At 47.2% G+C, this 26,333-nt stretch overlaps 1 protein-coding gene and 1 long non-coding RNA gene across 5 annotated transcripts in view; one reads left to right on the top strand and one right to left on the bottom strand.

Moving 5' to 3' along the window:
• Window positions 1-32: 32 nt before the first annotated feature.
• twnk (twinkle mtDNA helicase) lies at window positions 33-26,333 on the top strand. Of its 4 annotated transcripts, none has more exons than XM_073026888.1 (7): window positions 33-225; window positions 959-1,072; window positions 10,284-11,639; window positions 15,152-15,392; window positions 19,570-19,677; window positions 22,191-22,332; window positions 23,835-26,333. In XM_073026888.1, exons 1-7 carry the CDS (start codon window positions 114-116, stop codon window positions 24,147-24,149), a joined length of 2,388 nt encoding a protein of 795 aa, XP_072882989.1. In that variant the 5' UTR covers window positions 33-113; the 3' UTR covers window positions 24,150-26,333. The 4 variants fall into 4 exon arrangements, with proteins under 4 accessions (XP_072882989.1, XP_072882990.1, XP_072882992.1 ...); XM_073026889.1 differs by having other exon boundaries at window positions 33-229; window positions 959-1,062; XM_073026891.1 differs by having other exon boundaries at window positions 46-106; window positions 959-1,062.
• Window positions 3,577-26,333, bottom strand: part of LOC140715134 (uncharacterized) — a 29,744-nt gene continuing 6,987 nt past the window's right edge. Inside the window, exons 2-3 of the long non-coding RNA XR_012096069.1 lie at window positions 9,736-9,846; window positions 3,577-5,855 (exon numbers count right to left, since the gene is read on the bottom strand). This is a non-coding gene — a long non-coding RNA (uncharacterized lncRNA). The remainder of the gene's footprint in view (window positions 5,856-9,735; window positions 9,847-26,333) is intronic.

Here is a 26,333-nt window from a genome sequence, read left to right as displayed (position 1 = left end):
CCAAACCCGTCCGCCCGCATGCGCTGTGTGCGCCGTCCAAACCGCTCCGCCCGTGCACCGGGATACCGGCGGTGGGGAGGCAACCTGGGGACGGCAGTTGCCCCGGGTAACGCATGATTGACAGGCCCCCTCCCTTCCCACGGTCGCCGATGGGCACCGCGCGTAGTTGCCGGACCGGGCTGGCGCACGTGTCCGCCCCTTCGAGAGGCCGGAGCCCGCAGGCGGGTAGGTAGGTGGTGTCGGCTCAGCCTCCCTCGCTGGACGCTGTGTGTTCCCTGCTGACAGGCTGCAGCGAGCCCAGTGCGTGGCTTTGGAGACACGAGAGACCGCAGATGGCGGAATCCCGAGCAGCAGAGGGGTCTCTGGAGGAACTCAACGGGTCGAGCAGCACCCGTAGGGCAGGTGCAGGCTTTCGATCCGAACCGCCAACGGTTCATTGACCCCGCTGCCTTCCTCCAGCAGATTTCTTGTTGGTGCGTGTATTTAACTCGGGTCCAGAGTGGCCAAACACTCTGGGAAATTACATCCGTTAACTGGGTCGGGGAGTGGAGTGGAGGGGGGGGGGGGCTCCTTCAATCCAATTCCCGTCTCAATACTCACAGCAAAAATAAAAAAAACATTTGTTATTTATCCCGAAACGAGTACGTAAATGAGCCATTGTGCTGTACTCGAATACAATAGAGACAGTCTTGCTGTATAATCCCAACTCCACTTAACCCTTTTCTTGGTGTTGACCTTTGAATGTTGTGACCGTTGCAGTTGTTCATTTGTGTTGAAATAAACTGTTCACACGGGTCGCGAAACCCAGTACAGTATTTAGATCGGCTAGTCTCCCGCTCGTAAAGTTAGATAATACAATACCGTACGTGTTAGATAATCATTTATTCAAACTCCTCCTCCTCGGGGAAAACGAGTGCAACGTGAAAAAACGGATTTTTTTGAACTTTATTTGATACAGAGAACGCGCGGAGCCACACGTGGCGGGCAGCTCTCCCCCGGGTGGACACGGGCTCCAGTCGCCGCCGTTCCCGCGGCTGCCTTGTCCAGCGCATGGGAAATCCGGTGAGTAAAGGTAGGCTGTGATTAGCATTAACAATGTTGATCGTTAGCTAGCACCTTTCAGGCAACAGCCAATGATACCAGCAAATTGCGCGGAGAAACTTTACTCACCTCAACCTTGAATTGACTCTACAAGGACTCTGGCAATTTATGTTCCCTGTGTTATTTATTTCAGGATCAGAATTATTTACCTTTTTATTATTTATACCATTGGTCATCTTATACACGTTGGTTTGGTAGACTTTGCATGTGTATGTAGTTTTTCATAAGTATTCAGGAGAAGGAGGGGGAATGCACAGCCAGTGCAGGGTACACCCGAGGCCGTTCCCCTAAATAAAAGTTATACAACTTCAGATACTACTGAGGGGGGACACAGTGACCGGGTCTCCGGCACCGAGAATGGTGCTGCGGCTCAGAAGAGAGGGAGGTGAAGAGGACTTCAGTGGTGATGGGAGATAACAGAGGAACAGAGACCAGGTCTGTGGGGGCAATAGAGACACCCAGATGGTATGTTGTAGATAATAGACAATAGGTGCAGGAGTAGGCCCTTCGGCCCTTCGAGCTAGCACTGCCATTCAATGTGATCATGGCTGATCATCCACAATCAGTACCCCGTTCCTGCCTTCTCCCCATATCCCTTGACTCCGCTATCTTTAAGAGCTGCCCCCCTGATGACAGGATCAGAGATGTCTCAGATCAGGTCCATTGCATTCTCAAGGGTGAGGGCGAGCAGCATATTGGCACCATTGACATAGGTAGATAAGGTGAGGAGGACCTGAAGAGAGAATTTAGGGAGCTAGTTAGAAAGTTGAGAACCAGGACCTCCAGGGTAGTAATCTCTGGATTGCTGCTTGTGCCATGTGCCAGTGAGGGTAAGAATAGGATGATTTGTCATGTGAATATGTGGCTCAGGAACTGGTGCATGGGTCAGGGGTTCAGATTTCTGGATCATTGGGATCTCTTCTGGGGAAAGCACGACCTGTCCAAAAGGGACGGGTTACATCTGAACCGGGAGGGTCCAATATCCTTGTGGGCAGGTAAGATGTAGGCATCACTGAATCATGGCTGAAAGAAGATTATAGCTGGGATCTTAATGTCCAAGGATACACATTGTATCAAAAGGACAGGCAGGAGGGCAGAGGGGATGGTACTGCTCTGTTGGTAATGGAATTAAATCAAATCATTAGGAAGGGGTGACATAGGTCGGAGGTACTGTGTCATTGCGGATAGAGCGAAGGAACTGAAAGGGTAAAAAGACCCTGATGGGAGCTGTATACAGACCTCCAAACAGTAATGAGGATGTGGCCTACATATTACAATGGGAGATAGAAAATGCATACCAGAAGGGCAATGCTACAATAATCATGGGGAAATTTCAATATGCAGCTAGATTGGGGAAAAGCAGATTGGTGAAGGATTCCAAGAAGGGGCAATTTATAGAGTGCCTAAGAGGTGGGATTTTTAGAGCAGCTGGTGGTTGAACCCACCAGGGGATCACTGTTCTGGATTGGGTGTTGTGCAGTGATCTGGAATTGAGTAGAGAGCTCTAAGGTAAAGGAACCTTTTGGGGCAGTTGATCATAATATGATCAAAGTCACCCTGAAAGTTGAGAAGGAGAAGCTAAAGCCTGATATCAGAATTATAGTGGAGTAAAGGGAATTACAGAGGCACGAGAGTGGAGTTGGCCAAGATTGATTGGAAAAGAACACTAGCAGTGTGATGGCAGCACAGCAATGGCTGGAATTTCTGGAAGCAATTCGTAAGGTATAGAATATATACATCCCTAAGGGGAATCGGTATCAGGTTTAATATCACTGGCATATGTTGTGAAATTTGTTAACTTGATACAGCAGTGCAATGCAATACACAATAATATAGAAGAAATCAATTACAGTAATATACAGTGCCTATAAAAACTATTCACCTCTCCCCTCCCCCAGAAGTTTTCATGCTTTATCGGATTACTACGTTGAATCACAGTGGATTTAATTTGGCTTTTTTAACACTGATCAGCAGAAAGGGCTCTTTGGTGTCAAAGTGAAAACAAATTTTTACAAATTAGTTTAAATTTATTACAATTATTAAACACAAAATAATTGGTTGCCCCTTCAAGTCAGTATTTAGTAGATGCATCTTTGGCAGCAATTACAGCCTTGAGTCTGTGTGGATAGGTCTCTATCAGCTTTGCACATCTGGACACTGCAATTTTTCCCCATTCTTTACAAAACTGCTCAAGCTCTGTCAGATTGCATGGGGATTGTGAGTGAACAGTCCTTTTCCAGTCCAGCCACAAATCCCCAATTGGATTGAGGACCGGACTCTGACTTGACCACTCCAGGACATTAATGTCGTTGTTTTTAAGCCGTTTCTGTGTAGCTTTGGCTTTATGCTTGGGGGGGGGGGGGGGAGAGGGGTCATTGTCTTGCTGGAAAAAAATCTCCTCCCCAGTCACGGTTCTCTTGCAGACTGCATCGGGTTTTCCTGCAGGATTTCCCTGTATTTTGCTGCATTCATTTTACCCTCTCCCTTCACAAGCCTTCCAGGACCTGCTGCAGTGAAGCATCCCCACAGCATGATGCAGCCACCACCATGCCTCATGGTAGGGATGATGTGTAGTGTTTGGCTTACCAAACATAGCGTTAAGTCTGATGGCAAAAAAGCTCAATTTTGGTTTCATCAAACCATGGAACCTTCTTCCAGTCAACTTCACTGTCTCCCAGATGCCTTTTGGCAAACTCTAGCTGAGATTTCATGTGAGTTTTTTTCAACAGTGGCTTTCTCTTTGTCACTCTCCCATAAGCTGAGACGAGGGAAGTATTCTGGCAACAGTTGCTGTATGTGCAGTCTCTCCCATCTCAGCCTCTGAAGCCTGTAATCCCTCTAGAGTTGTCATGGGGTCTCTAGGTGACCACCCTCACTAGTCCCCTTCTTGCACGGTCACTCAGTTTTTGAGGATGGCCTGCTCTAGGCAGATTAACAGCTGTACCATATTTATTCTTTGCATTCCTTGATGATTGACTTAACTGTTCTCCAAGTGACTTATCGGCAGTCATAACCCAAACATACCAGATACAGAAACTCATTACAGCATTAAATAACATTACAGAGAAGCCATTTGATTACAACAATACAGAGGAACCATTTTGGTAGCCTGAACAGTTAACACCACAGTTACTGGTACTGAGAGTCCTGCAAGTGTTTGACGTTGTGGTGCTGCGACACAACTCAGCTAGCTGATATATCTCACTCCTGTATGCCCTCTTATCTCCATCTGAGATTCTGCCAACAATGGTTGTATTGTCAGCAAGATTATAGATGACACTTGAGCTGTGCCTGTCCACACAGTCATGGGTATAGAGAGAGAAAAACAGTGGGCCAAGCACACACTCCTGACTTGCGCCAGTGTTGATTGTCAGGAGATACTCTTATTGATCCGCACAGATTGTGGTCTTTCGGTTAGGAAGTTGAGGATCCAGTTGCAGAGGGAGGCACAGAGGCTCAGGTTCTGTAGCTTATTAATCAGGACTGTAGGAATGATGGTATTAACTGTGGAGCTATAGTCAATGTACAGCATCCTGACACAGGTGTTTGTATTGTCCAGGTGATCTAAGGCGGTGTGAAGAGCCATTGAGATTGCATCTGCCGCTGACCTATTGTGGCGATAGGCAAATTGCAGTGGGTGCAGGTCCTTGCTGAGGCAGGAGTTCAGTTGAGCCATGACCAACCTGTCAAGGCATTTCATCACTGTAGGTGTGAGTGCTACTGGATGATAGTCATTCAGGCAGCCCACACTACTGGCACTGGTATAATTGTTGCCCTTTTTGCAGCAGGTGGATAGTCTGACTAGATCGCAGCAGACGCCGAACCCCTGGTTCATCCACGGCTTTTGGTTTGGGATTGTACAGCAAGTTTTCGTAGGCACACACTCATCCACACAAGCTTCAATGGAGTCGGTAACAACTGCAGCATACTCATCCAGATTTGATGATGAATCCCTGAATACAGTCCAGTCCACCGATTCAAAGCTGTCCTGTAGGCGCTCCTGTGCTTCCCTTGTCCAAACCTTCTTGGTCCTCACTACTGGTGCTGCAGTCTTCAGTCTCTGCCTATACTCAGGGAGTAGATGTTCAGCCAGGTGGGCAGACTTTCCAAAGTGTGGGTGGGGAATAGCACAGTAAGTGCTCTTGACGGTGGTGTAACAGTGGTCCCGCGTGTTATTTCCTCTGGTACAGCAGGTGATTTGTTGATGGTAATTATTTAGTGAGTTTTTTCAGGCTGGCCTGGTTAAAATCCCCCAAAATGATAGTGAAGGTGTCAGGGTGCGCTGTTCTGTGTATGTTGATCCCATAGCTCAGATCACCCAGAGCCTGTTTGACATTGTCCTGAGGTGGAGCGTACACTGCTACCAAAATGATCGCAGAAACCTGCGGCTGGTAAAATGGATGGCACTGAATTGCTGAATATTCCAAGTCCGGTGAGCCGAATTGGGAAATCACTGATACTTTTGTGTGCAAATAGGAGTTGATAATGAGCCATACACCACCACCTCTGCTTTTGAGGGACGTGACAGATCCTATCCTGACTGTGTATAGTGAACCCATCAATCTGAATCACTATGTCCAGTACAGAGGGGTTAACCAAGATTCTGCGATGCAGACGATGCACGCCTGATACAGCACCCTAGCTCTCAGATCGTCAGTTTTATTTGCCAGAGACTGTATGTTTGTTAGCAGTATCGTCGGTATTGGGAGTTGAAAACCTTCTTTCCTTGTAGTCCCGAGCAACAGCCACATTTCCTACAGGAAGTATAGTCACAATCGGCATTATTTCCATCAATTTTAACCAGTGATAGATTGTTCAATCATATTAAAACATCTTTACTAAACGTACAGACCTTGGATGCAGTTGTGGTTCAGCTGTAGCCGGCTGAGATGGGAATATTTAATCATATCCATTGAGCTACTCTGAAGACACACAGATCTTGAAAAGTATTCTAAAGGCAAGATGACACAGCCATGGCTGGCGAGAGGCCATAAAAGCCAAAGAGAGGGCATATGATAAATAGAGCAAAAAATAGTGAGAAGTTAGAGGGTTGGGAAGCTTTTAAAAACCAACAGAAGGCACCTAAAAAGTTGTTTAAAAAGGTAAAGGTGGAATATGAAAGTAAGCTAGCCAGTAATATTAAAGAGGATACCAAAAGTTTCTTCAGATACAGAGAGTAAAAGAGAGGCAAGAAGATACTGTCCCACTGGAAAACGATGCTGGAGAGGTACTAATGGGGGACAAGGAAATAGTGGATGAATGAAATAAGTATTTTGCATCAGTCTTCACCGTGGAAGACACGAACAGTATGGTGGAAGCTCCAGGTGACAAGGTCACGAAGTGTGTGAAGCTACCGTAACTAGAGAAGAGGTTCTTGGGGAAACTGAAAGGTCTGCAGGTGGATAAGTCACCTGAATCAGAAGGTATATGCTCCAGGGTTTTGAAAGAGGTAGCTGAAGAGATTGGGGAGGCATTAGTAATGATCTTTCAAGAATCACCAGATTCTGGAATGGTTCCAGAAGACTGGAAAATTCCAAATGTTACTCCACTCTTCAAGAAGGGAGAGGGGCAGAAGAAGGAAATTACAGGCCAGTTAGTCTGACCTCAGTGATTGGGAAGATGTTGGAGTCAATTGTTAAGGGTGAGGTCTCAGGGTACTTGGAGGCTCGTGATAAATAGGCCATCGTCAGCATGGTTTCCTCAAGGGAAAATCCTGTCTGACAAATCTGTCGCAATTCTTTGAAAAAATTACAAGCAGGATAAACAAAGAAGAATCAGTGGATGTTGTGAAGTTGGATTTTCAGAAGGCCTTTGACAAGGTACCACATATGAGGAAAGATTCTAGCATGGATAAAGTAGTTACTGATTTACAGGAGACAGTGGGAATAAAGGGATCCTTTTCTGGCTGGGTAACGGTGGCTAGTGGTGTTCCACAGCGGTCTGTGTTGGGACTGATTCTTTTTACATTATAAGTTCATGATTTGGATGATGGAATTGATGGCTTTGTTGCAAAGTTTGCAGACGATATGAAGATAGGTGGAGGGGCAGGTAGTTTTGAGGAAGTAGAGAGGCTACAGAAGGACTGACAGATTAGGAGAATGGGCTAAGAAGTGGCAGACAGAATACAATGTGGGGAAGTGCATGGTCATGCACATTGGTGGAAGAAATGAAAGGGTTGACTATTTTCTAAATGGAGAGAAAATACAAAAATCTGAGGAGCAAAGGGACTTGGGAGCAGAATTCCCTAGGGATTAACTTGCCGGTTGAGTCAGTGGTGAGGAAGGCAAATGCAATGTTAGCATTCATTTCAAGAGAACTGGAATATAAAAGTAAGGATGTAATGTTGAGACTTTATAAAGCACTGGTGAGGCCTCACTCAGAGTATTGTGAGCAGCTTTGGGCCCCTATCTTAGAAAGGATGTGATGGAACCAGAGAGGGTTCAGAGGAGGTTCACGAAAATGATTCCAGGCTTGAGCGGCTTCTCATATGAAGAGTGTTTGATGGCTCTGTGCCTGTGTTCACTAGAATTCAGAAGAATGAGGGGTGACCCCATTGAAACCTAATGAATGGTGAAAGGCCTTGATAGAGTGGTTGTGGAGAGGATGTTTCTTATGGTGGGAGAATCTAAGTTCTCAGAATCTAAGCCTCAGAATAGAGGGGTGTCCTTTTGGAATGGAGATGAGGAATTTCTTTAGTCAGAGGGTGTTGAATTCTTTGCCGCAGTCAGCTGTGAAGGGCAAATCTTCATGTATGTTTAAGGCAGAGGTTGATAAATTCTTGATTGGTCAGAGCATGAAGGGACATGGGAGTGGGCAGGAGATTTGGGCTGAGAGGATCAGCCATGATGAAATGGCAGAGCAGACTCGATGGGCCAAATGGCCTAATTCTGCTCCTATATCTTGTGGTCTTAAGGTATTTCTTTAATTTCTTGTAAATGTCTGTAAGAAAATAAATCTGAGGGGGTATGTAGTGAAATATACACAACTTTGACTCTGATAACACCTTCCTCATTGCAAAACAATAATCTGTTAATTAAGGATTCACGAAACAACACATTTACTATTTATTTGGGGAAAAATACAGAATTGTGCAGAAGTTAGTTGTTGTGTAACGCTTACGTAATTGCAATTCATCTACAACTGGTGAGTGCGATAGTTTTTGTTCACCTGGAATTTCATGTAGTGTTAGGCAGCAGGGTAGCATGGTCAGCGCAGCACTGTGCAGTCCAGCGACCCCGGTTCAATTCCCACCACTGCCTGTGAGGAGTTCGTATATTCTCCCCTTGACCGCACGGGTTTCCTCCGGGTGCTCCTGGTTCCTCCCACAGTCTGAAGATGTTCTGGTTCATAGGTTAATTGGTCGTTATAAATTGTCCTGTGATCAGGTCTGTGAAAGACCTACATTAGTTACCTGTTTTTGCTAACAGAAGGTGTTTTCACTGTTATGAAAAAAGGCAGTGTGCGCCCCAAGCAGCCAAGCTCCTCCCCGGAACTGCATTCTAGCCAGCATTGTTTAAACATGCCTGTGAGCATCTGTACTTTATGTCAATTTATTTTGTGCATCCATTAGCAAGATGAGTTCTAAGGTATCGGAAAAGCCTAAAAGAGCACGAAAGGGTGTTACACTTAGTGTAAAACTAGACATAATAAAGCGTTTTGATTGTGGTGAATGAAGTAAGGATATAGTGAATTTGGCTAAGGGTTTGTGGAAGTTGACGAAAATGATGTTGAAGAGGTTTTGGCATCCCATGACCAAGAACTGACAGATGAAGAGCTGAAGAAGAGGAAAGGATAACAATTGAAACCGAACGCAGTAGTGAACGGCCCGAAAGTGAAGACATCCAGGAACTGAACGTGAAGCAATTACGTGAGATTTTCGCTGCGATTGACAATGCTGCAATGATTGCAGAAAAGTATGACTTTAATTTTGAAAGAGTATGTAGGTTTAGGGCAGGTTTGCAGGATGGTTTGAGTGCTTACGAAGAAGTCTATGATAGAAAAATGCGCGAGGCTAAGCAGTCAAGCATACTGTCGTTTTTCAAGCCTTCCACATCAGCCACAGCAGACGACAAACCTCGACCTTCGACATCGAGGCAGGCAGACATAGAAGAAGGTGACCTGCCTGCCCTGATGGAAACCGACGATGATGAGATGACACCCCAGTCTCCCACCACCCCAACCTCCGACGACTCAGCCTAACACACCATCATCAGTGTCTTCCCGATTCCGGTAAGTGAAACTACACTGGACGTACATTATTTCTTCTTTATATAGGCTTTGTATTTTTATGTGTTATTTGGCAGCTTCATAGCTTAAAGGTTACTGGAGAGAGTGCTTCTGCCGGGAGCGCTTGCGTGAGATTTTTGCTACGGTGGACAGTGCTGCAACAATTGCAGAAAAGTATTCCTACTTTATATAGGCTGTGTACTTAACAGATCATTCCTGCTTTTACTCTCTGTTACTGTTATTTGAGGTTTCATGTGTTATTTGGCATGATTTGGTAGATTATTTTTTGGGTCTCTGAACGCTCACAAATTTTTCCCATATAAATACATGGTAATTGCTTCTTCACTTTATGACATTCCAGCTTACTCATAGGAACGCTCTACCTTCGGATAGCGGGGGAAACCTCACCTCATTTTGGAAAAGGTTCTTCACCATTTTGAGTGGTCGTTATTTGCATATTTTCTGACCTACGTATCTCGGGATAGAACAGTCGTTTCAGGCCGTAACCCTTCATCAGGACTGGAAAGGAAGGGGGTAGAAGCCATCAGTCAAAGAAAAATCATTACAAAGTACATATGTTACCATATGCTGCTTTGAGATGCATTTTCTTGTAGGCATTTACAAGAAAAAAAAATAGAATTTTTGAAAAGCTCTACAGTAACACAATGTACAAAAAGACGATGTACTGCACACATAAACTAATAATAATGAAAACAACTTGTAAAGAATCTTTGAAAATGAGCCCAGAATAAGAAGTTGGGAGGGGGGGGGTGACCAGGTGATATAGTGGGGTGGTGAAGCAAGAAGTTGGGAGGTGATTGGTGGAAGGGGTACAGACAAGGCTGAAGAAAGAGTGAACAATGGAAGAAAGGGAAGGAGGAGGAGGGGTTGTTTGAAGCATCTTGGTTCCTTGTTGATGCTTTCTCAACTGATAACTACCCTCCTTTCTTAAACAGGTGCCATGTTCTGCTTGCATCGCTGCACACACAGAGTTCTTCCCAGCCTCTCAAGAGGGCTGTCTGTCTGGCGACAAGGTTGCACTGCGGTGGAGGTGGCGTGCCAGTGGCCGGCTGGGCGGCCGAAGTGGCAGGACGTCCGGTGGGGGCGGCCAGGATCCGTAGCCCCTCTGAGCACTGCGACTCCCCTTGGTTTCTGCAGCGGCAGCAGGAGTTCCAGAGCAGAGGCTGACCCTTTCTCCCCGGTAGTGACAGTGACTGAGATTCGGCAGTACCTCCGGGCCAAGGGCATCCCCTTCAACGACGGCTACAGCTGCCTCCACGTCCCCAGCCCATTTGTGGGAAAGGCACTGGACTCGGCTGGGGTGGAGAAGGAGTCCTTCTCCCTGTTCATCGACAAGACCACTGGGCAGTTCCTGTGCAAGAGCACTCTGCTGGAGGGCAGCTGGGAAGAATTCCAGGACTGCCTAGAGGTAATGCAGAAGGAGGGGTTGGACAGCCTGGACCCAGATGTCCTGCTGAGGGTGCCGGAGAACGATCGGGAGCTCTCTGCCCAGGAGATGGACCTGAGGGAGATGCAGGAGATCTGGACCAAAGCCGAGAACTTCCCCGACATGGAGGAGGAGAAAGTCCTGTTGGTTAAAACCATGTTTGGCATCTCCAAAGTCAGCATGCAGACACTGAAGAAACTGGGTGTGAAGTACTTAAGGCCCGCCAAGAGCCTGGTGTTTCCCTGGTTCAGCTGGAGGGACTTGAGACTGAGGGGGGTGAAGCTGCTCTCAACCGAGCAGGACGGCCAGAAGGTGCACTATGTCGCCACCACTCTGCCTAAGCCAAGTGATTACAATAACCTCTTCGGGCTCCACCTGCTGACCAGGAAGGACACCACCCTTGTCCTGACTGGAAGTGAGACTGACTGCCTGGCCGTGGTGTCTGCCACGGGAAAGCCCTGCGTCTCCTTGCCCCGGGGCGTCAGCTGCCTGCCCCCGGCCCTTCTCCCCTACCTGGAGCAGTTCCGGAAGGTGGTGCTGTGGCTGGGCAGCGACCTCCTGGCCTGGGAGGCCTCCAAGATCTTCGCGCGCAAGCTGGGCGTGAAACGCTGCTGGTTGGTGCGACCTGGTGAGGGCCAGCCCTGCCCTCTCGAGGCCCTGGCCGCCGGCATCAACCTGGACGAGATCATGAAGGGGGCCGTCTCCGCCAGCCACAAATCCATTGTCTCCTTCCGGCAGCTGCGGGACGACGTGTTCGGGGAGCTGGCCAACACCGAACAGATCTCCGGCGTCAAGTGGCAGCGGTTCCCTGACCTCAACAAGATCCTCAAGGGTCATCGCAAAGGGGAGCTGACGGTGTTCACAGGTAGCCAACCACCCCCCCCCCCCAGTCTACTCCCACCACTAGGGATTTCACAGGGGGTTCTGCAAATGGTGCAAATCTCGTGAGCTATGTACACAAAATACAGGAGGACTCCAGCAGGTCAGGCAGCATCTACGGAGGGGAATAAACAGTCACATAGTTCCGATGAAGGGTCTCCCCCTGAAATGAAACATCAACCATTACATCACCTAACTACGGGAAAGGTATCAGCAAGATTGAAAGAGTACAGATGTTGCCAGGCTCTGAGTGACAGGGAAAGGTTGAATAGATTAGGACTTCATCCCTTGAGTATTGAAGAATGAATAGAGATTTGATGGAGGAATACAAAGTTATGAGGGCGCAGCTGGGGTGAAAATGCCAGACTATTTCCACTGAGGTTGGGTGAAGCTAAAGCAAGAGGTCACGGGTGAAAGGTGAAACGTTCAAGGGGAACCTGAGGGGGAACTTCACTCAGAAGGTGGTGCAAGTTTGGAATGAGCTGCCAGTGGACGGGGTGGATGGGGATTTGATTGTGTTTAAGAGAAGTCTGGATAAGTACGTGGGCGGCAGAGGTACGTGCGGCATGGACAAAATGGGATGAAGGCCCTGTCTCTGTGCTACAGCGTTCTGGCTCTATGCTGCTTGACTTGACTTCCTCCAGCACTTTGTGTTGCCCAGGTTTTGTGGTATCTACGGAATCTCTTGTGTCTAAAGATTTTTACTGCACCTCAGTACACATGGCACTGATAAACCAATATTATTCCCAATTTATTCATGTTCCTTTGGTTCATTATTGTTGCAAGTACTGGAATACAGTGATATCAGCCATCTGTACAGGTCAGTGTAAAAACTGTAAGCACTTAGAGAGAGTACACAGGGAAAGGCAATACCACACATAGAATGCTGGAAGAGCTCAGCCAAGCCAAATCCATGGAGTCCAATGAACAGCTGGCGTTCCAGGCTTCACCAGGACTCAATGCTGCCTGACTGCTGAATTCCTCCGGCATTTTTTGTGTGTCACTCTGGATTTCCAGGATCTGCAGAATCTCTCGTTCAGAGTATAATGTGAACACAAGAGGTCCTGCAGATGCTGGAATCTAGAACAGCACAAACAAAGTGGTGGAGGAACTCGGCAGGTCAGATAACATCTCTGGAGACCGGCTTTTCTTCCCCCACCCCCCGCGCAAATTTTTATTCTGGCCTCTAGATGCTGCCTGTCTGTTGAGTTCCTTCAGCATTTAGTGTGTGGTAGGACTCACTTGGCCATTTATCTCGTTCGCTTGTGGGCACTTGCTGTGCTCAGATTGGCTCTTGCCCTTCCTGCATTAGGGCAGCAACCAGACTGAATGTGTTCAAGTTTGAGTTTACTGTTATGGATATATATATATATATATATATATATATATATATATATATATATAGACACACACACACACAGACACACACAGACACACACACACACACACACACACACACACACACACACACACACAGACACACACACACACACACACACAGACACACACACACACACACACACACATACACATATATATATACTCTGGATAAAAATGGCATGAAAATTAGCTTTTTGCAGCAGCAGCACCACAGTACATTACAAACGTAACATAAACTATAAATTGCCCACAACCTACATGACAAAGTATAAGAAAATAACATAACGTTACTGCAAACACGAGGAAATCTGCAGATGCTGGAAATTCAAGCAACACACACAAAATGCTGGTGGAACGCAGCAGGCCAGGCAGCATCTATAGGAAGAAGCACTGTCGACGTTTCGGGCCGAGACCCTTCGTCAGGAATAACTGAAAGAAAAGATAGTAAGAGATTTGAAGGTAGGTCTGCAACTTGAGGGAAATACAATCTGAGGTAGAATTTTCAGCTCTATTCCAGAACCTGATGGCAGTGGAGAAGAAATTGCTGTTGAATCTTGAGTTGTGTACCTTCACAGTCCTGTATGTCCTGCCTGATGGCAGCATTGAGTAAAGGGCACTGTGGGGTCCTCAGTGATGGATGTTGTCTTCCTGACACACATCCTTGATTGTGGAAGAAAGCTGGAACCATGATGGAACTGGCTGAGTCCTCCCCTCAAGTCCATACATTTTACTGTTTACAAGGAGTTTAGAACATGGAATCAGGTAACAGTACCTGGACCGTAGCCCTCTCTACCCCTCCTGTCCATTTATCAATTCGAGCTTCTCTTAAATCTTGGAATCGAACCCACACCCACCACTTCTGCTGGCAGCTCATTCCACACTCTCACCACCCTCTGAGTGAAGAAATTTCCCCTCATGTTCCCTTTAAACATTTCACCTTTTATCTTTAACCCTTGACCTTGCAGTAGACATACAGCACTTTACTCCGCATTGTCTGTGCTGACCATGGGCCAGTTTAAACTGCCGATCTTCCTGTTTATGTGCCTATCTAAATGAGAATGCTACTGTCTCTGTTTCCAGCTCTTCCCTTGGCAGTGTGCTCCAGGCATCTGCCATTCCCCATGTGAACCAAAGCCGTACCAAGTAAATTTCCTTCCTGCTTTCACCGTAAAGAAACACTCTCTTGAATTTAATGTTTCCTACCCGGGGGAGAAGAGACTCTGACTTCTAGCCTATTTATGCCTCACTTAATTTTATATTCTTTCATCAGATCCCCCACAGATGCAGCCTCTGATGTTCTAGAGAAAACAATCCAATTTTGACCAAACTCTTTACAGTTAAGTTAGCTAACACTGGAAGTATCCTGAGGCAGCTGAAGACTGTGTTGAGGCTCCTTCACTATGTCAATTTTACATTCACCGGGGCAGTTAATGCTGGTCTTTGTGAGAAATACCACACCCCATGAAGGAATTCAGGAAGGTTGTGGTTTATTACTGTCATAGGTACCGAGATACAGTGAAAAGCTCGTCCTGTACACAGTTCACACAGATCAGGTCTCTGCACCGTGCATTGTGGTTGAATGGGGTAAGTCAATACCAAAGCAGAATAAGGTCTAGCAGCTACAGAGAGAGTGCAGTGCAGGTAAACAATAAATTGCACGATCATAATGAGGTAGATTGTGAGGCCAAGAGTCTAAATTATACAAGAGGTCCATTCAAAGTCTGCTAACAGTGGGGTAGAAGCTGTTCTTGAGCCTGGTGGTTGGTGCTTTCAGCCATTTGGAGAGGGGCAAGGAGAAAATGTCTGGGGTAGGTGGGCTCTTTGATTATATTGGCTGCTCTACTGAGGCTTGCAATTGTCTAAAGTGGTCTTTGCTTTCCATTTCACAGCTGATGTGAGCAGGAAACGGAATTGTTGACTGCACACAACAAGCGCGGCTTTGATTTTGTGCACCCTTGCTACCACACTGGGATGAAGTGGGAGCACAGCTAACTCTGCTGTTCGTGTCTCCAGCCACTGCGTTGTTGGGGTTCTCTGTAGCTCACTGTGGCAGGGGTCAGGTAACCAATGGCCCTGTGTTGGGCGCGTTCTAACCACCTGTCTTGTTCCTGCAAACAGGTCCAACGGGCAGCGGGAAGACCACCCTGATCAGCGAGTATGCCCTGGACCTCTGCATCCAAGGGGTGAGCACCCTGTGGGGAAGCTTCGAGATCAGCAATGTCCGACTGGCCAAGATCATGCTGACACAGTTTGCGATGCAGCGCCTGGACAATCAGCTGGACAGCTACGACGAGTGGGCTGACAAGTTCGAGAACCTGCCTCTGTTCTTCATGACGTTCCATGGGCAGCAGAGCATCAAGTGAAGTACCTGACAGAGACAGTAACAACTTGTACCTGTATGGCAATGTTTAGAGAGAGAGAGAGAGAGAGACTGTCCCTGGGGCCTTGTCAAACAAAAGAGACAGACGTAAAGGGAAAGTACACAGCTAATGACAGGACTCTTAAACAGGGTGGCACAGTAACACAGTGGGTTAGCATAGTGCTCTCCATTGCCAGTGATGAGAGGATTGACGTTCAGTTCCCACCACTATCTGTATGGAGCTTTGTATGTTCTCCCTGTGACCAGGAGAATTTCCTCCCACATTTCAAACACGTACTAGTTAGGGTCAGTAATTTGTGGGCTTGCTAGGTTGGGCCAGAAGATTAGCCAACACTTGGAAGGCTGCCCCCAGCACATCATAAGCAACGCATTTCACTCTGTTTCAATGTACATGTGACAGATAAAGCTAATCTCTCTTTTAAAGCACAAAGGGATCTCGGGGTCCAAGTCTGTAGCTCCCTGAAAGCGGTCTTACAAGTTTACGGAGGGTAATGAAGACATACCTGCCTTTATTAGTTAGGGCATCGACTTCCAGTCGGGAAGTTATGTTGTGTTTGTATAAAGCTCAGGTTAGGCTGCATCAGTTCAAACCGTCCCATTGCATAAGGGTGTGGAGGCTTTGGAGGGAGTGCTGAAGAGATTTACTAGGATGCTGCCCGGGTTAGAGGCTTGTGCTATGAGGAAAGGTTGGGCAAACTTGTTTTGTTTCCTCTGGAGTGGCAGAAACTGATAGAAGTCCTAATAGAACTTGATACAGTTACGCCAGACATAGATGGAGTAGACAGCCAGTATCTTGATACAATAATGCGAGGCATAGATGGAGTAGACAGCCAGTATCTTTTTTCCACATGTTCAAAATGTCTTAACGCTAGAAGTTGTGTATTTTAAGTGAGAGAGGGAGGTGCGCTTGTCTGTTTATTTTTACACAAGAGAGTGGTGGGTTCTGGACCGTGCTTCATGGGGGTGGGGGAGGCTGGAGGTGGATCCAATGGAAGCATTTAAAGGTTTTAGGCACAAAAATGTGCAGCTGAATGGAAAGATTTGGACCCTGTGCAGGTAAGAGGGATTAGGTGTCATTCCCTTAATTAGTTCAGCACTTCATGGGCAAACTATGTTCTGAGATATTAGGACAGGAAATCAGTGGGTATCAGGCTATTCCTGAGAAACAGATTCCATTTCTATATGAAATGCACAGGAACAACCCAATATTGGTTATGATATGTTACAATATCCACACAGTACTGCAATGAATGGCGCCTGAAGCACATAACACTGATAAGAAAGAACAGATACTGGAAGTGGAAAGAGGAAACCAGTTCTGTAGATTGAAGGGGGGGGGGGGTGTGTGTGTGCTCAGAACTTATTGATGTTGCAGAGCCTTTAGGGTCTTTTAAAAGACCAGAGTCTTTTAAGAGACTCTTAGTTAGGTACATAGAGCTTAGAAAAATAGAGGGCTATGTGGTAGGGAAATTCTAGCCACTTTCTTCAGTAGGTTACATAACATTGTGGGCCAAAGGGCCTGAAGTGTGCTGAAGATTTCTATGTTCTATGTAGGCAGGGGTGCTTAAAAGAACAGGATGATTTGGCAGATGAATGCTTGTCAGGAAACAGGGTTTCATATCTCTGGATCATTGGGATCTTTCCTGGGGAGGGTATGACCTGTACAAAAAGGGTGGGTTACACCTGAACCCAAGGGGGACCAATATCTTCATGAGTAGGAACTGTTGGGGGGGAATGCGGACAAACAATAGGAATTTTGCATCCACATTGTGGAAGATACTAGCAGTATACCAGAAATTGGGGAGTGTCCGGGGGCAGAAGTGAGTGTAGTTACTATTACTAGGGAGAAGGTGTTTGGGAAACTGACAGGTCTGAAGGTAGATAAGTTACCTGGTCCAGATGGGTCCTGAAAGAAGAAGCTGAAGAGATTGTGGAGGCATTAGTAATGATCTTTCAAGAATCAATTCATTCTGGCATGGTTTCAGAGGACTGGAAAATTGCAAATATCACACCACTCTTCAAGAAGGAGGCAGAAGAAAGGAACTTGTAGGTTAGTTACCCTGACTTCAGTGGTTGGGTCCACAATTAAGGATGAGGTTTCGGGGTTCTTGGAGGCACATGATAAAATAGGCCAAAGACAGCATAGTTTCCTTAAGGGGATATCTTGCCTGACAAATATGTTGAAATAACAGACAGGCCAGACAAAGGAGAGTCAGTAGATGTTGTTTATTTGGATTTTCAGAATGGCTCTGACAAGGTGCAGCATCTGAGCTTTCTTAACAAGATAAGAGCCCATGGTATTTCAGGAAGGATACTAGCGTGGGTAGAAGATTGGCTGACTGGCAAGAGGCAAAGAGTGGGAATAAAAGGGGCCTTTTCTGGTTGGCTGCCAGTGACCAGTGATGTTCCTCAGGGGTCCATGATGGGACCACTACTTTTCACGTTGCATGCCAATGATTCGGATGACAGACTGAATTGATGGCTTTGTGGCCAAGTTTGCTGACAGTGTGAAGATAGGTGGAGGAGCAGGTAATGTTGAGGATCTAGGGAGTTTGCAGAAGGACTTGGATAGATTGGGAGAATGAACAAAATGGAAGATGGAATATAGTGTATATAAGTGTATAGTCATGTATTCTGGTTACAGGAATAAAAGGATAGACTGCAGAAAATTAAAAAACCAGATGTAAAGGGATTTGGGAATCCTCATGCAGGGTTTCTTAAAGGAAAACTTTTCAGTGTCAAGGAAGGCGGATGCAATGTCGGCATTCATTTTGAATAGAGCTAGAATACAAGGAAGCGTCTAATACTGAGGCTTTGTAAGATGCTAGTGAAGCCTCATTTGCAGTTTTGGGCTATTATCTAAGAAAAGACATGCTGGCATTGGAGAATGTCTAGAGCTGGGTTTCCCAACCTTTTCTATGCTATGGACCCTTATCATTAACCAAGGGGTCTGTGGACCCCAGCTTGTGAAGCTCTCGTCTACAGGCGGTTCACGAGCATGATTCTGGCAACAAAAGGGTTAACATGAGAAGCTCTGGGCCTGTACTCATTGGAGTTTAGAAGACTGAGAGGGGATCTGATTGAAACCTATTGAATATCAAAAGACCTCAATAGAGTGGATGTAAGGAGGATGTTTCCCATATTGGGCGAGTCTAGGACCAGAGGGCACAGCCTCAGAATAGAAAGACTTTAGAACAGCGATGAGGAGCAATTTCTTTTAGCCCGAGGATGGTGAATCTGTGGAATTCATTGCCACAGACGGCTATGGAAGTCAAGTCATTGAGTATATTTAAAGCAGAGTTTGATAGGTTTTTGATTAGCCAGGGTGGTGTCAAAAGTTACAGCGAGAAGCCAAGAGAATGGGGTTGTGAGGGGTAAGTCGTGATGGAATGTCGGACTGGATTTGGCTCCTAGGTCTCATGGTGTTATAATAAATCTATTAGTGGTCCTGGAGTGGAACCCAGTGTGGGCTTCTGCTGTAATCCACTTCAGCATTCAATGTGTTGTGCATTCAGAGATGCTCTTCGACACACCGCTGTTGTAACACATTGTTATTTGAGTTGCTGTCACCTTCCTGTCAGCTTGAACCAGTCTGGCAGACTCTTCTCACCTGTCTCATTAATGAGGTGTTTTTGCCCATGGGACTGCCACTCACTTAATTTTTTTGCTTTCTTGCCATTCTTTGTAAACTCTAGACTGTTGTGCATGAAACTCCCAGGAAATCAGCAGTTTCTGAGATAGGCAGTCATTCCACAGTCATAGTCACTCAGATCACATTTCTTCCTCTTTCTAATGTTTGGTGTGAACAACAACTGAACCTCTTGACCATGTCTGCAAGCATTGATGGATTGAGTTGCTGTCACGTGATTGGCTGTTTAGATATTTGCATTAATGAGCAGATGTATCAAGTAAAGTGGCCGCTGGATCTAACTTGTAGGCAAACTGAGTTTGAATCGCAGCTTTTGGTTTGCACTGAGGGCGAGAAATCGCAGCTACATTGCAAAAGGTGTGCAGTGAAATTAGGAATCGTTCAAAGGGTCACTGAGCCTCTTTGGGCTTTCAAATGCATTGCAATTTCTGTTCTAGGTCTTATCGATGTTTCTGAGAAGCACTGTTTAGACTGGTGACTAACAGAATCTGTCTCTCTGCTGCCCAGGTCAGTCATCAACACTATGCAGCATGCGGTCTACATGTATGACATCAGCCATGTCGTTATAGATAATCTACAGTTCATGATGGGGCAGGAATACCATTCTGCTGACAAGTAAGTTCTCTTTTTAATTAAAGTGTAAGCCATTTTGTGAGTGTGATAACAAGGACGTAATAGGGCTCTGTAATTACACTTGACTACTGGACAGCTGTTCACCTCTGTCTCCTCAAGAGGAGCAATTGCTGGTCTTGCTCACAATCCCAATGTCCTGGAAATGAATATTTAAAAAAAAAAACTTGTCCATTCTTCCACTGGGCTTCACCACTTACTTCCCCCTCTCCCTGTAATAGACCCAAAAGCTTTACACAGTAATGGGGCAGTAACAGCACAGGAGGCACTTACTTTAAAATTACGAACACGGGATTCTGCCAGTGCTGTAGGAATCAAGCAAGTCAGGCAGCATCTACAGAGAGGAATAAGCAGTTGATGTTTTGGGCTGGGACATTTCATCAGGACTGGAAAAGAAGGGGGAGGAAGCCAGATAAGGTGGTGGTGGGAAGGGAAGGAGGACAAACTGGCAGCTTCTTCATTACCTCCTCTCCCACCCACCTTCAACATCACCAGGTTTCACCTATTGTCAGTCCAGTCCAATACATAAAAGGACTCATCAGTTACAATAAGATTTTTTTTAAAAAGTAGTGCAAAGAGAGCAAAATGGTATGGTAGTGTTCATGGATCATTCAGAAATCTGGTGGCAGAGGAGAAGCAGCTGTTCCTAAGACCATAAGGTAGAAGCAGAATTGGCCCATCGAGTCTGCTCCGCCATTTCATCGTGTCTGATCCAATTTTCCTCTCAGTCCCAATCTCCTGCTTTCTCCCCATATCCCTTCATGTCCTGACCAATCAAGAGCCTTATCAACTTCTGCCTTAAAAATACATGAAGACTTGGACTCCGCAACAGCCTCTGGCAAAGAATTCCACAGATTCACCACTCTGTGAGGACGATGAGTGTGAGTCTTCAGGATCTATGCCTCCTTCCTGATGGGAGGAATGAGAAGAGGGCGGTGGTCCTGAATAATGGCTGCTGCCTTCACCCTTTGAAGTTGTCCTCGATGGTGCTGGCTGAGTCTACAACCCTCTGCAGCATCTTTTGATCTGTCTGGAGATGCAGCCAGTCAAAAGTAGTGAGATAGTGTTGTGTTCAGAAATCCGATGGCAGAGGAGAAGCTGTGTCTGAGTTGTTCAGGCTCCTGTATCTCCACAGTTTCCTCGGTGCTGAGAGATTTCCTGCTCACGGTCTTGCTGGTACTCAGGGCTGGCATCCGAGTCGGTGGCTGGAGCACTGCTTTTCTACCCAGTGGGAAGTCTAGGACATCTGATCTGGCTGCGGTCTGAAGCCGAATGCTGGTGAGCATGCCTATTCGCCTTGTTCCCTCCGCACCATCTCGACAGCTAACCACGGGAACGAGCCCTATAAACCAAATCCCATGGTTGTGGACATATCCTTAAGTTTATTCATGTGCCTCCACTGTTCCCAGTCATAGTTCTCACATTCAGTCCTATCCCACCTCCTCGCACCCATCCATTTGCCATATCAGCTTGCAAAAGAATAGAAGATCCTTTCGCCTCTCTAATCTGCTGGAGTGAACCTTATCAGCGGTTCTCCTGGTTTGGACAGTGTTTTGGGAAGGGTGGGTTGTGCTTTGCCTGAGCTGGGATAGCAGGGTGGGCAGGGTAGGGGAGGAGGTGAGCAGATGTCTGGAACTGTCTAATCAGGTCAGTGGAGGATTTGGGTCCTTTTCAGCTGAACAAGAGTAAAGCTGAAAGCTTCCAGAATGCAAAGTTCAGCAGGAAGCTGCCTGGAATAGTTAGCGTTGCTCATGAGGAAACCTGGAGTGAGCTTGGAGTGAAGGAGGATGAAAGGCAACTTGATATAGAGGTGTACAAGATATTCAGAGGCTTGGATAGAGTGGAATGCTGGTGCCTTTTCCCTGAGTTGTAAACTCAGTCAGCTCCATCACGGGCACTAGCCTCCCCAGCATCCAGGACATCTTTAAGGAATGATGCCTCGAAAAGGTAGTATCCATCAGTAAGGACTCCCATCAGTGCCCTCTTCTCATTGCTACCATTAGGGAGGAGGTACAGGGCACACAATTTGTGAGTAGTTTCTTCCCGTCTGCCATCAGATTTCTGAATGGACATTGAACCCATGAACATTACCTCTCTACTTTTTCAGTTTTTCTCTTTTTGTGCTTATTTAATTTAATCTTACAATGACAGTTTTTATTATGTATTGTAATGAGCTGCTGCTGCTGCCCAACAACTAACTTCAAGACACACCAGTGATATTAAACTTGATTCTGATTCTGGACAGCGATGTCTAATATTGACTTTGAAGGTGATTGGAGGAAAGATGAGGGGATGTTAGAGAGCTTTTTTATACAGAGTGTGGTCAGTGCCTGGAACACACTGCTGAGTGTGGTGGTAGAGGGAGGCACGTTATGGACGTTTAAGAAACTCTAAGATAGGCACATAGATGAATGCAAAGTGCAGGGCTTTGTGAGGGGAGAGTGTACGCAGGGTCTGCACTGTGCTGCACTGTTCTATGTTTTTCCTGCCAACTTTAGGTTTCATGCACAGGATTACAGTATTGGAATGTTCCGGAAGTTCGCCACGGACAACAGCTGCCACGTGACTCTGGTCATCCACCCAAGGAAGCAAGAAGATGAAAAGGAGTTGCAGACAGCTTCCATCTTTGGGACGGCCAAGGCAAGTCTGGTGGCTGGGCAGGGCTGGGCTGGGCTGGGCTGGGCTGGGCAGGGCTGGGCTGGGCTGGGCAGGTGAGGTGAGGGTTCCCCATGGCTGTGCTGGCTGGGCTGGGCTGGTGAGGTGAGGTGAGGGTTCCCCATGGCTGTGCTGGCTGGGCTGGACTGGACTGGGCTGGGCAGGTGAGGTGAGGGTTCCCCATGGCTGGGCTGGGCTGGGCTGGGCTGGTGAGGGTTCCCCATGGCTGTGCTGGCTGGGCTGGGCTGGGCTGGGCTGGTGAGGTGAGGTGAGGTGAGGGTTCCCCATGGCTGTGCTGGCTGGGCTGGGCTGGTGAGGTGAGGTGAGGGTTCCCCATGGCTGTGCTGGCTGGGCTGGTGAGGGTTCCCCATGGCTGTGCTGGCTGGGCTGGGCTGGGCTGGTGAGGTGAGGTGAGGTGAGGGTTCCCCATGGCTGTGCTGGCTGGGCTGGGCTGGGCTGGGCTGGGCTGGTGAGGTGAGGGTTCCCCATGGCTGTGCTGGCTGGGCTGGGCAGGTGAGGTGAGGGTTCCCCATGGCTGGGCTGGGCTGTGCTGGCTGGGCAGGGCTGGGCTGGACTGGGCTGGGCAGGTGAGGTGAGGGTTCCCCATGGCTGGGCTGGGCTGGGCTGTGCTGGCTGGGCTGGGCTGGGCAGGTGAGGTGAGGGTTCCCCATGGCTGGGCAGGGCTGGGCTGGGCAGGGCTGGGCTGGGCTGGGCAGGGCAGGGCAGGGCTGGGCTGGTGAGGTGAGGTGAGGGTTCCCCATGGCTGGGCTGGGCTGGGCAGGGCAGGTGAGGTGAGGTGAGGGCTCCCCATGGCTGTGCTTGTCCTGCCCTGATGCCTTTCAACTTGCACCGATTCCAGTTTGCCCTTGAGTCGTCAATCATCGACGCACTAATTCCTGCTCCTGTGTTGCCTCATTTACAGCACAGTGAAGGCCCTTCAGCCCACAAAGTTGTGCTGATCTTTTAACCTACTCCAAGATCAATCTATCCCTTCTCTCACACATGGGCATCCATTTCTCTTTCAACCATGTAGTAAGCATTTTATAAATGTCCCTAATATATCAGCCTGTAACACCACTCCCAACAGTGTGTTCCACACACTCACTCCTATACCACATAGAACAGTACAGCACAGGAACAGGCCCTGTTGTATTAGCCGTTTCCATCTTAAGAAAATGCGCTGGCTGTACACTCTATTTCTGTGTATTATCATCTTACACCCCTCTATCAAATCACCCCTCACTGTCTTTCGTTCCAAAGAGAAAATCAATCTTGCAAGTCTTGTTCATGATCCCCCAGCTTTTGGAAAAGGACTGTTCACTCTCTTTATGCCCCTTATGATTTTATATGACCCATAAATTACCCTTCAGTTTCCTGTGTGATCGGATTGAACCTGTTTTCATGGTCTCTGTGGGCTAGAGGGAGGTTGTGATGAGGAGATGGAAGATGCTGATCATTCTCCCTTCGTTTTCCCCTCCAACTTATAGGCCAGCCAGGAGGCCGACAATGTGCTCATCCTTCAGGACAAGAAGTTGGTAACAGGCCAAGGGAAGCGTTACTTGCAAGTAGTGAAGAACCGCTTCGACGGAGACCTGGGAGTCTTCCCACTGGAGTTTAAGAAGGCCTCGATGACTTTCTCTGCTGTCAAGAGCAAAAGCAAGAGCAAGAGCAAGCTGAAGAAGCAGAAAGAAGAGGAGGAGGGGGAGGAGGAGGAGGAGGAGGGGGGCAGCACCACTGCCGTGAAGAAGCCTGTCAAATCCGCCAAGCCCCGAGAGAAGTCTTTGTCTCCCGAGGAGCAGTGAGCAGTCTTGTGGGCTTGGACTGTGCCCTGTGCACCATCTCATCAGCGACAGTGATGAAAATCACCTCTGCCTTTGTGCTGGGACTTCCGGGAAGTTAAAACATGAAGCAGGATATCGGACCCGAGAACAGCAAAAGACTAATTGTCCAGCAGCTTACTGTTGGCGATGTTGGAAGTGACAGAACTTTCAAAATAAACTGAAGCACTGTGAATTGTTTAACAGGCATGTGTGGTACGGACTTTAAAACAATCTAGGCTCCCGTCCTGCACATCTCACTTGACGGGGCGGCATTACTCAGTGATAGGACGGAGGACTTTGTTTGCTTTGCACATCTCAGCCTCTGGACCTCCCAAGCTGTTCTACCACTGGTGAATTACCTGTGATTTATTGTTACTCTTGTTTTTGTGCCCAGTTTTGTGTTGGTTGCTCCTTAAGCAGTAACAGAGGGTAGTGGTTGATGACTAGTCTGTGACTAGTGGTGTTTCATATGGGTCCTCTGCTATTTGTGATCTATATAAGGACTACAATGAAAATGTGGATAGGTGTGTTAGTAAGTCTACAGATTATTGATGATGTGGATAGCTTAGGAGAATGGCAAAGAAGTTATAGCAAACCTGGGCCAAGAGATGGCAGATGGAGTTTAACCCAGCCAAATGCGAGGTATTGCGCTGTGGGAGATCAGATGTAAGGAGAGTGTAGACGGTTAATGGCAAGAGCCTTAACGGTCTTGATGAATAGAGATCTTGGGGTCCATGTCCGTAGCTCTGTGAAAATGGCTACACAGGTTGATAGGGTGCTTAGCTGACCAAGGAACTGAGTTGGAGTTGGGAAGTTGCAGCTTTATAAAATTGTGATTGGGCCACATCTGGAGCAAGGCATTTATTTTTGGTGCCCCCTCATAGGTAGGATGTGGAGGCTTTGTAGAAGGCGTAGAAAAGGTTTACCTGGATGCTATCTGGGCTAGTGGGCTTGGAAAGGTTGGATTTGTTTTCACTGGAGTGATGGAGGCTGAGGGAAGATCTGATGGAGGTTTATGAGATTGAGAGGCATGGATAGAGTAGACGGACTATCTTTTACCCAGGGTTGAAGTGTCTAATACCAGTGGCGTGCATTTTGGGTAAGTGGAGTATTTTCAAAGGTATGTGGGACAAGTGTTTTACACAGAGGGTGGTTTTACACAGAATGTGCTACCTGGGTGGTGGTGGAGACAGATACAATAGGCAAAGGAATGTGCAGGAAATGGACACTGTGTAGACAGAAGGCACTAGTAGTTCGATGCAACACCAAGGGCAGATGGGTCTGTTCCGGTGCTGAACTGGTCTATTCTCTGTTTGCTCTGCCTGAGGTGAAGTTGACTGAGGGCTGATTATCGGGCCAAGATCGAGGGGCAAGCTCCCCTGAATAATCTTCTCGGATGTTTTATCTGGGGAGTCTTGCTTTTCCCTGAGCTCTGTAAGAAGCAGATCTTTTTTGGGGTCACCAGTGTTGGTTGCCCTGGAGGTGTTCAGTGTAATTGTCCACCTTCAGCCTGAAGCCGTGCTTTGTCTAGACTGACAGAACAGTGCAGCACGGAACAGGCCTTTCAGCCCATCATCTCCATGCTGACCAGGATGCCAGTTGAGTGCCACGTGGTCAATATCCTTTCTCACCCTGCATGTTCATGTGTCTGTCTAAATGCATCTTAAACACTGTTGTTATTTCTGTATCCACTTCCCTCCCAGGTAGTTTGTTTCAGGCACCTCCTACTCTGTGTGAAACAAGAACTAGCCTCATGAATCTCCTTTAAACTTTCCTCATTTCACCTTAAAACTACCCCCTTAGTGTTCTACATTTTCATCCTGCGGGGAAAGGACTGCCCTATCTGACCCTCTCATAATTTCATAAACTTTCAGGTTGCCCCTCAGCCTCCAATGCTCCAACAACAATCCAGTTTTGTTCAACTTTTCTTCACAGCTGATGCTCTGTAGTCCAGGTGGCATCCCAGTGAACCTCTGCAAAGCCTCCACATCCCTCCTGTTAAATGGCAACCAGACAATACCGTGAAGTCCCACAAACTGGGACAGTAGTTCCCGCTGAACCACGTTCGTGATGCAGTCTAGATCCTGTTGTCCCTGTTTTCTGCAGTCAGCGGACTAATGTTTCAGCTCCAGTCTAGCACCCACCTTGTGGTGTTTGCACTGTAAC

The sequence above is a fragment of the Hemitrygon akajei genome, chromosome 23 (assembly GCF_048418815.1).
Source record: "Hemitrygon akajei chromosome 23, sHemAka1.3, whole genome shotgun sequence".
NCBI lineage: Eukaryota > Metazoa > Chordata > Chondrichthyes > Myliobatiformes > Dasyatidae > Hemitrygon > Hemitrygon akajei.
This window is presented reverse-complemented; position numbering and strand designations above follow the sequence as displayed.

Bases quoted from the DNA above. Each gene is read 5' to 3' on its own strand.
- twnk (XM_073026888.1), top strand. From the start codon at position 114: ATGATTGACAGGCCCCCTCCCTTCCCACGGTCGCCGATGGGCACCGCG. The intron at 226-958 runs GTAGGTAGGTGG...TATTTGATACAG, and splicing joins AGGCCGGAGCCCGCAGGCGG to AGAACGCGCGGAGCCACACG. The intron at 22,333-23,834 runs GCAAGTCTGGTG...TCCAACTTATAG, and splicing joins CCATCTTTGGGACGGCCAAG to GCCAGCCAGGAGGCCGACAA.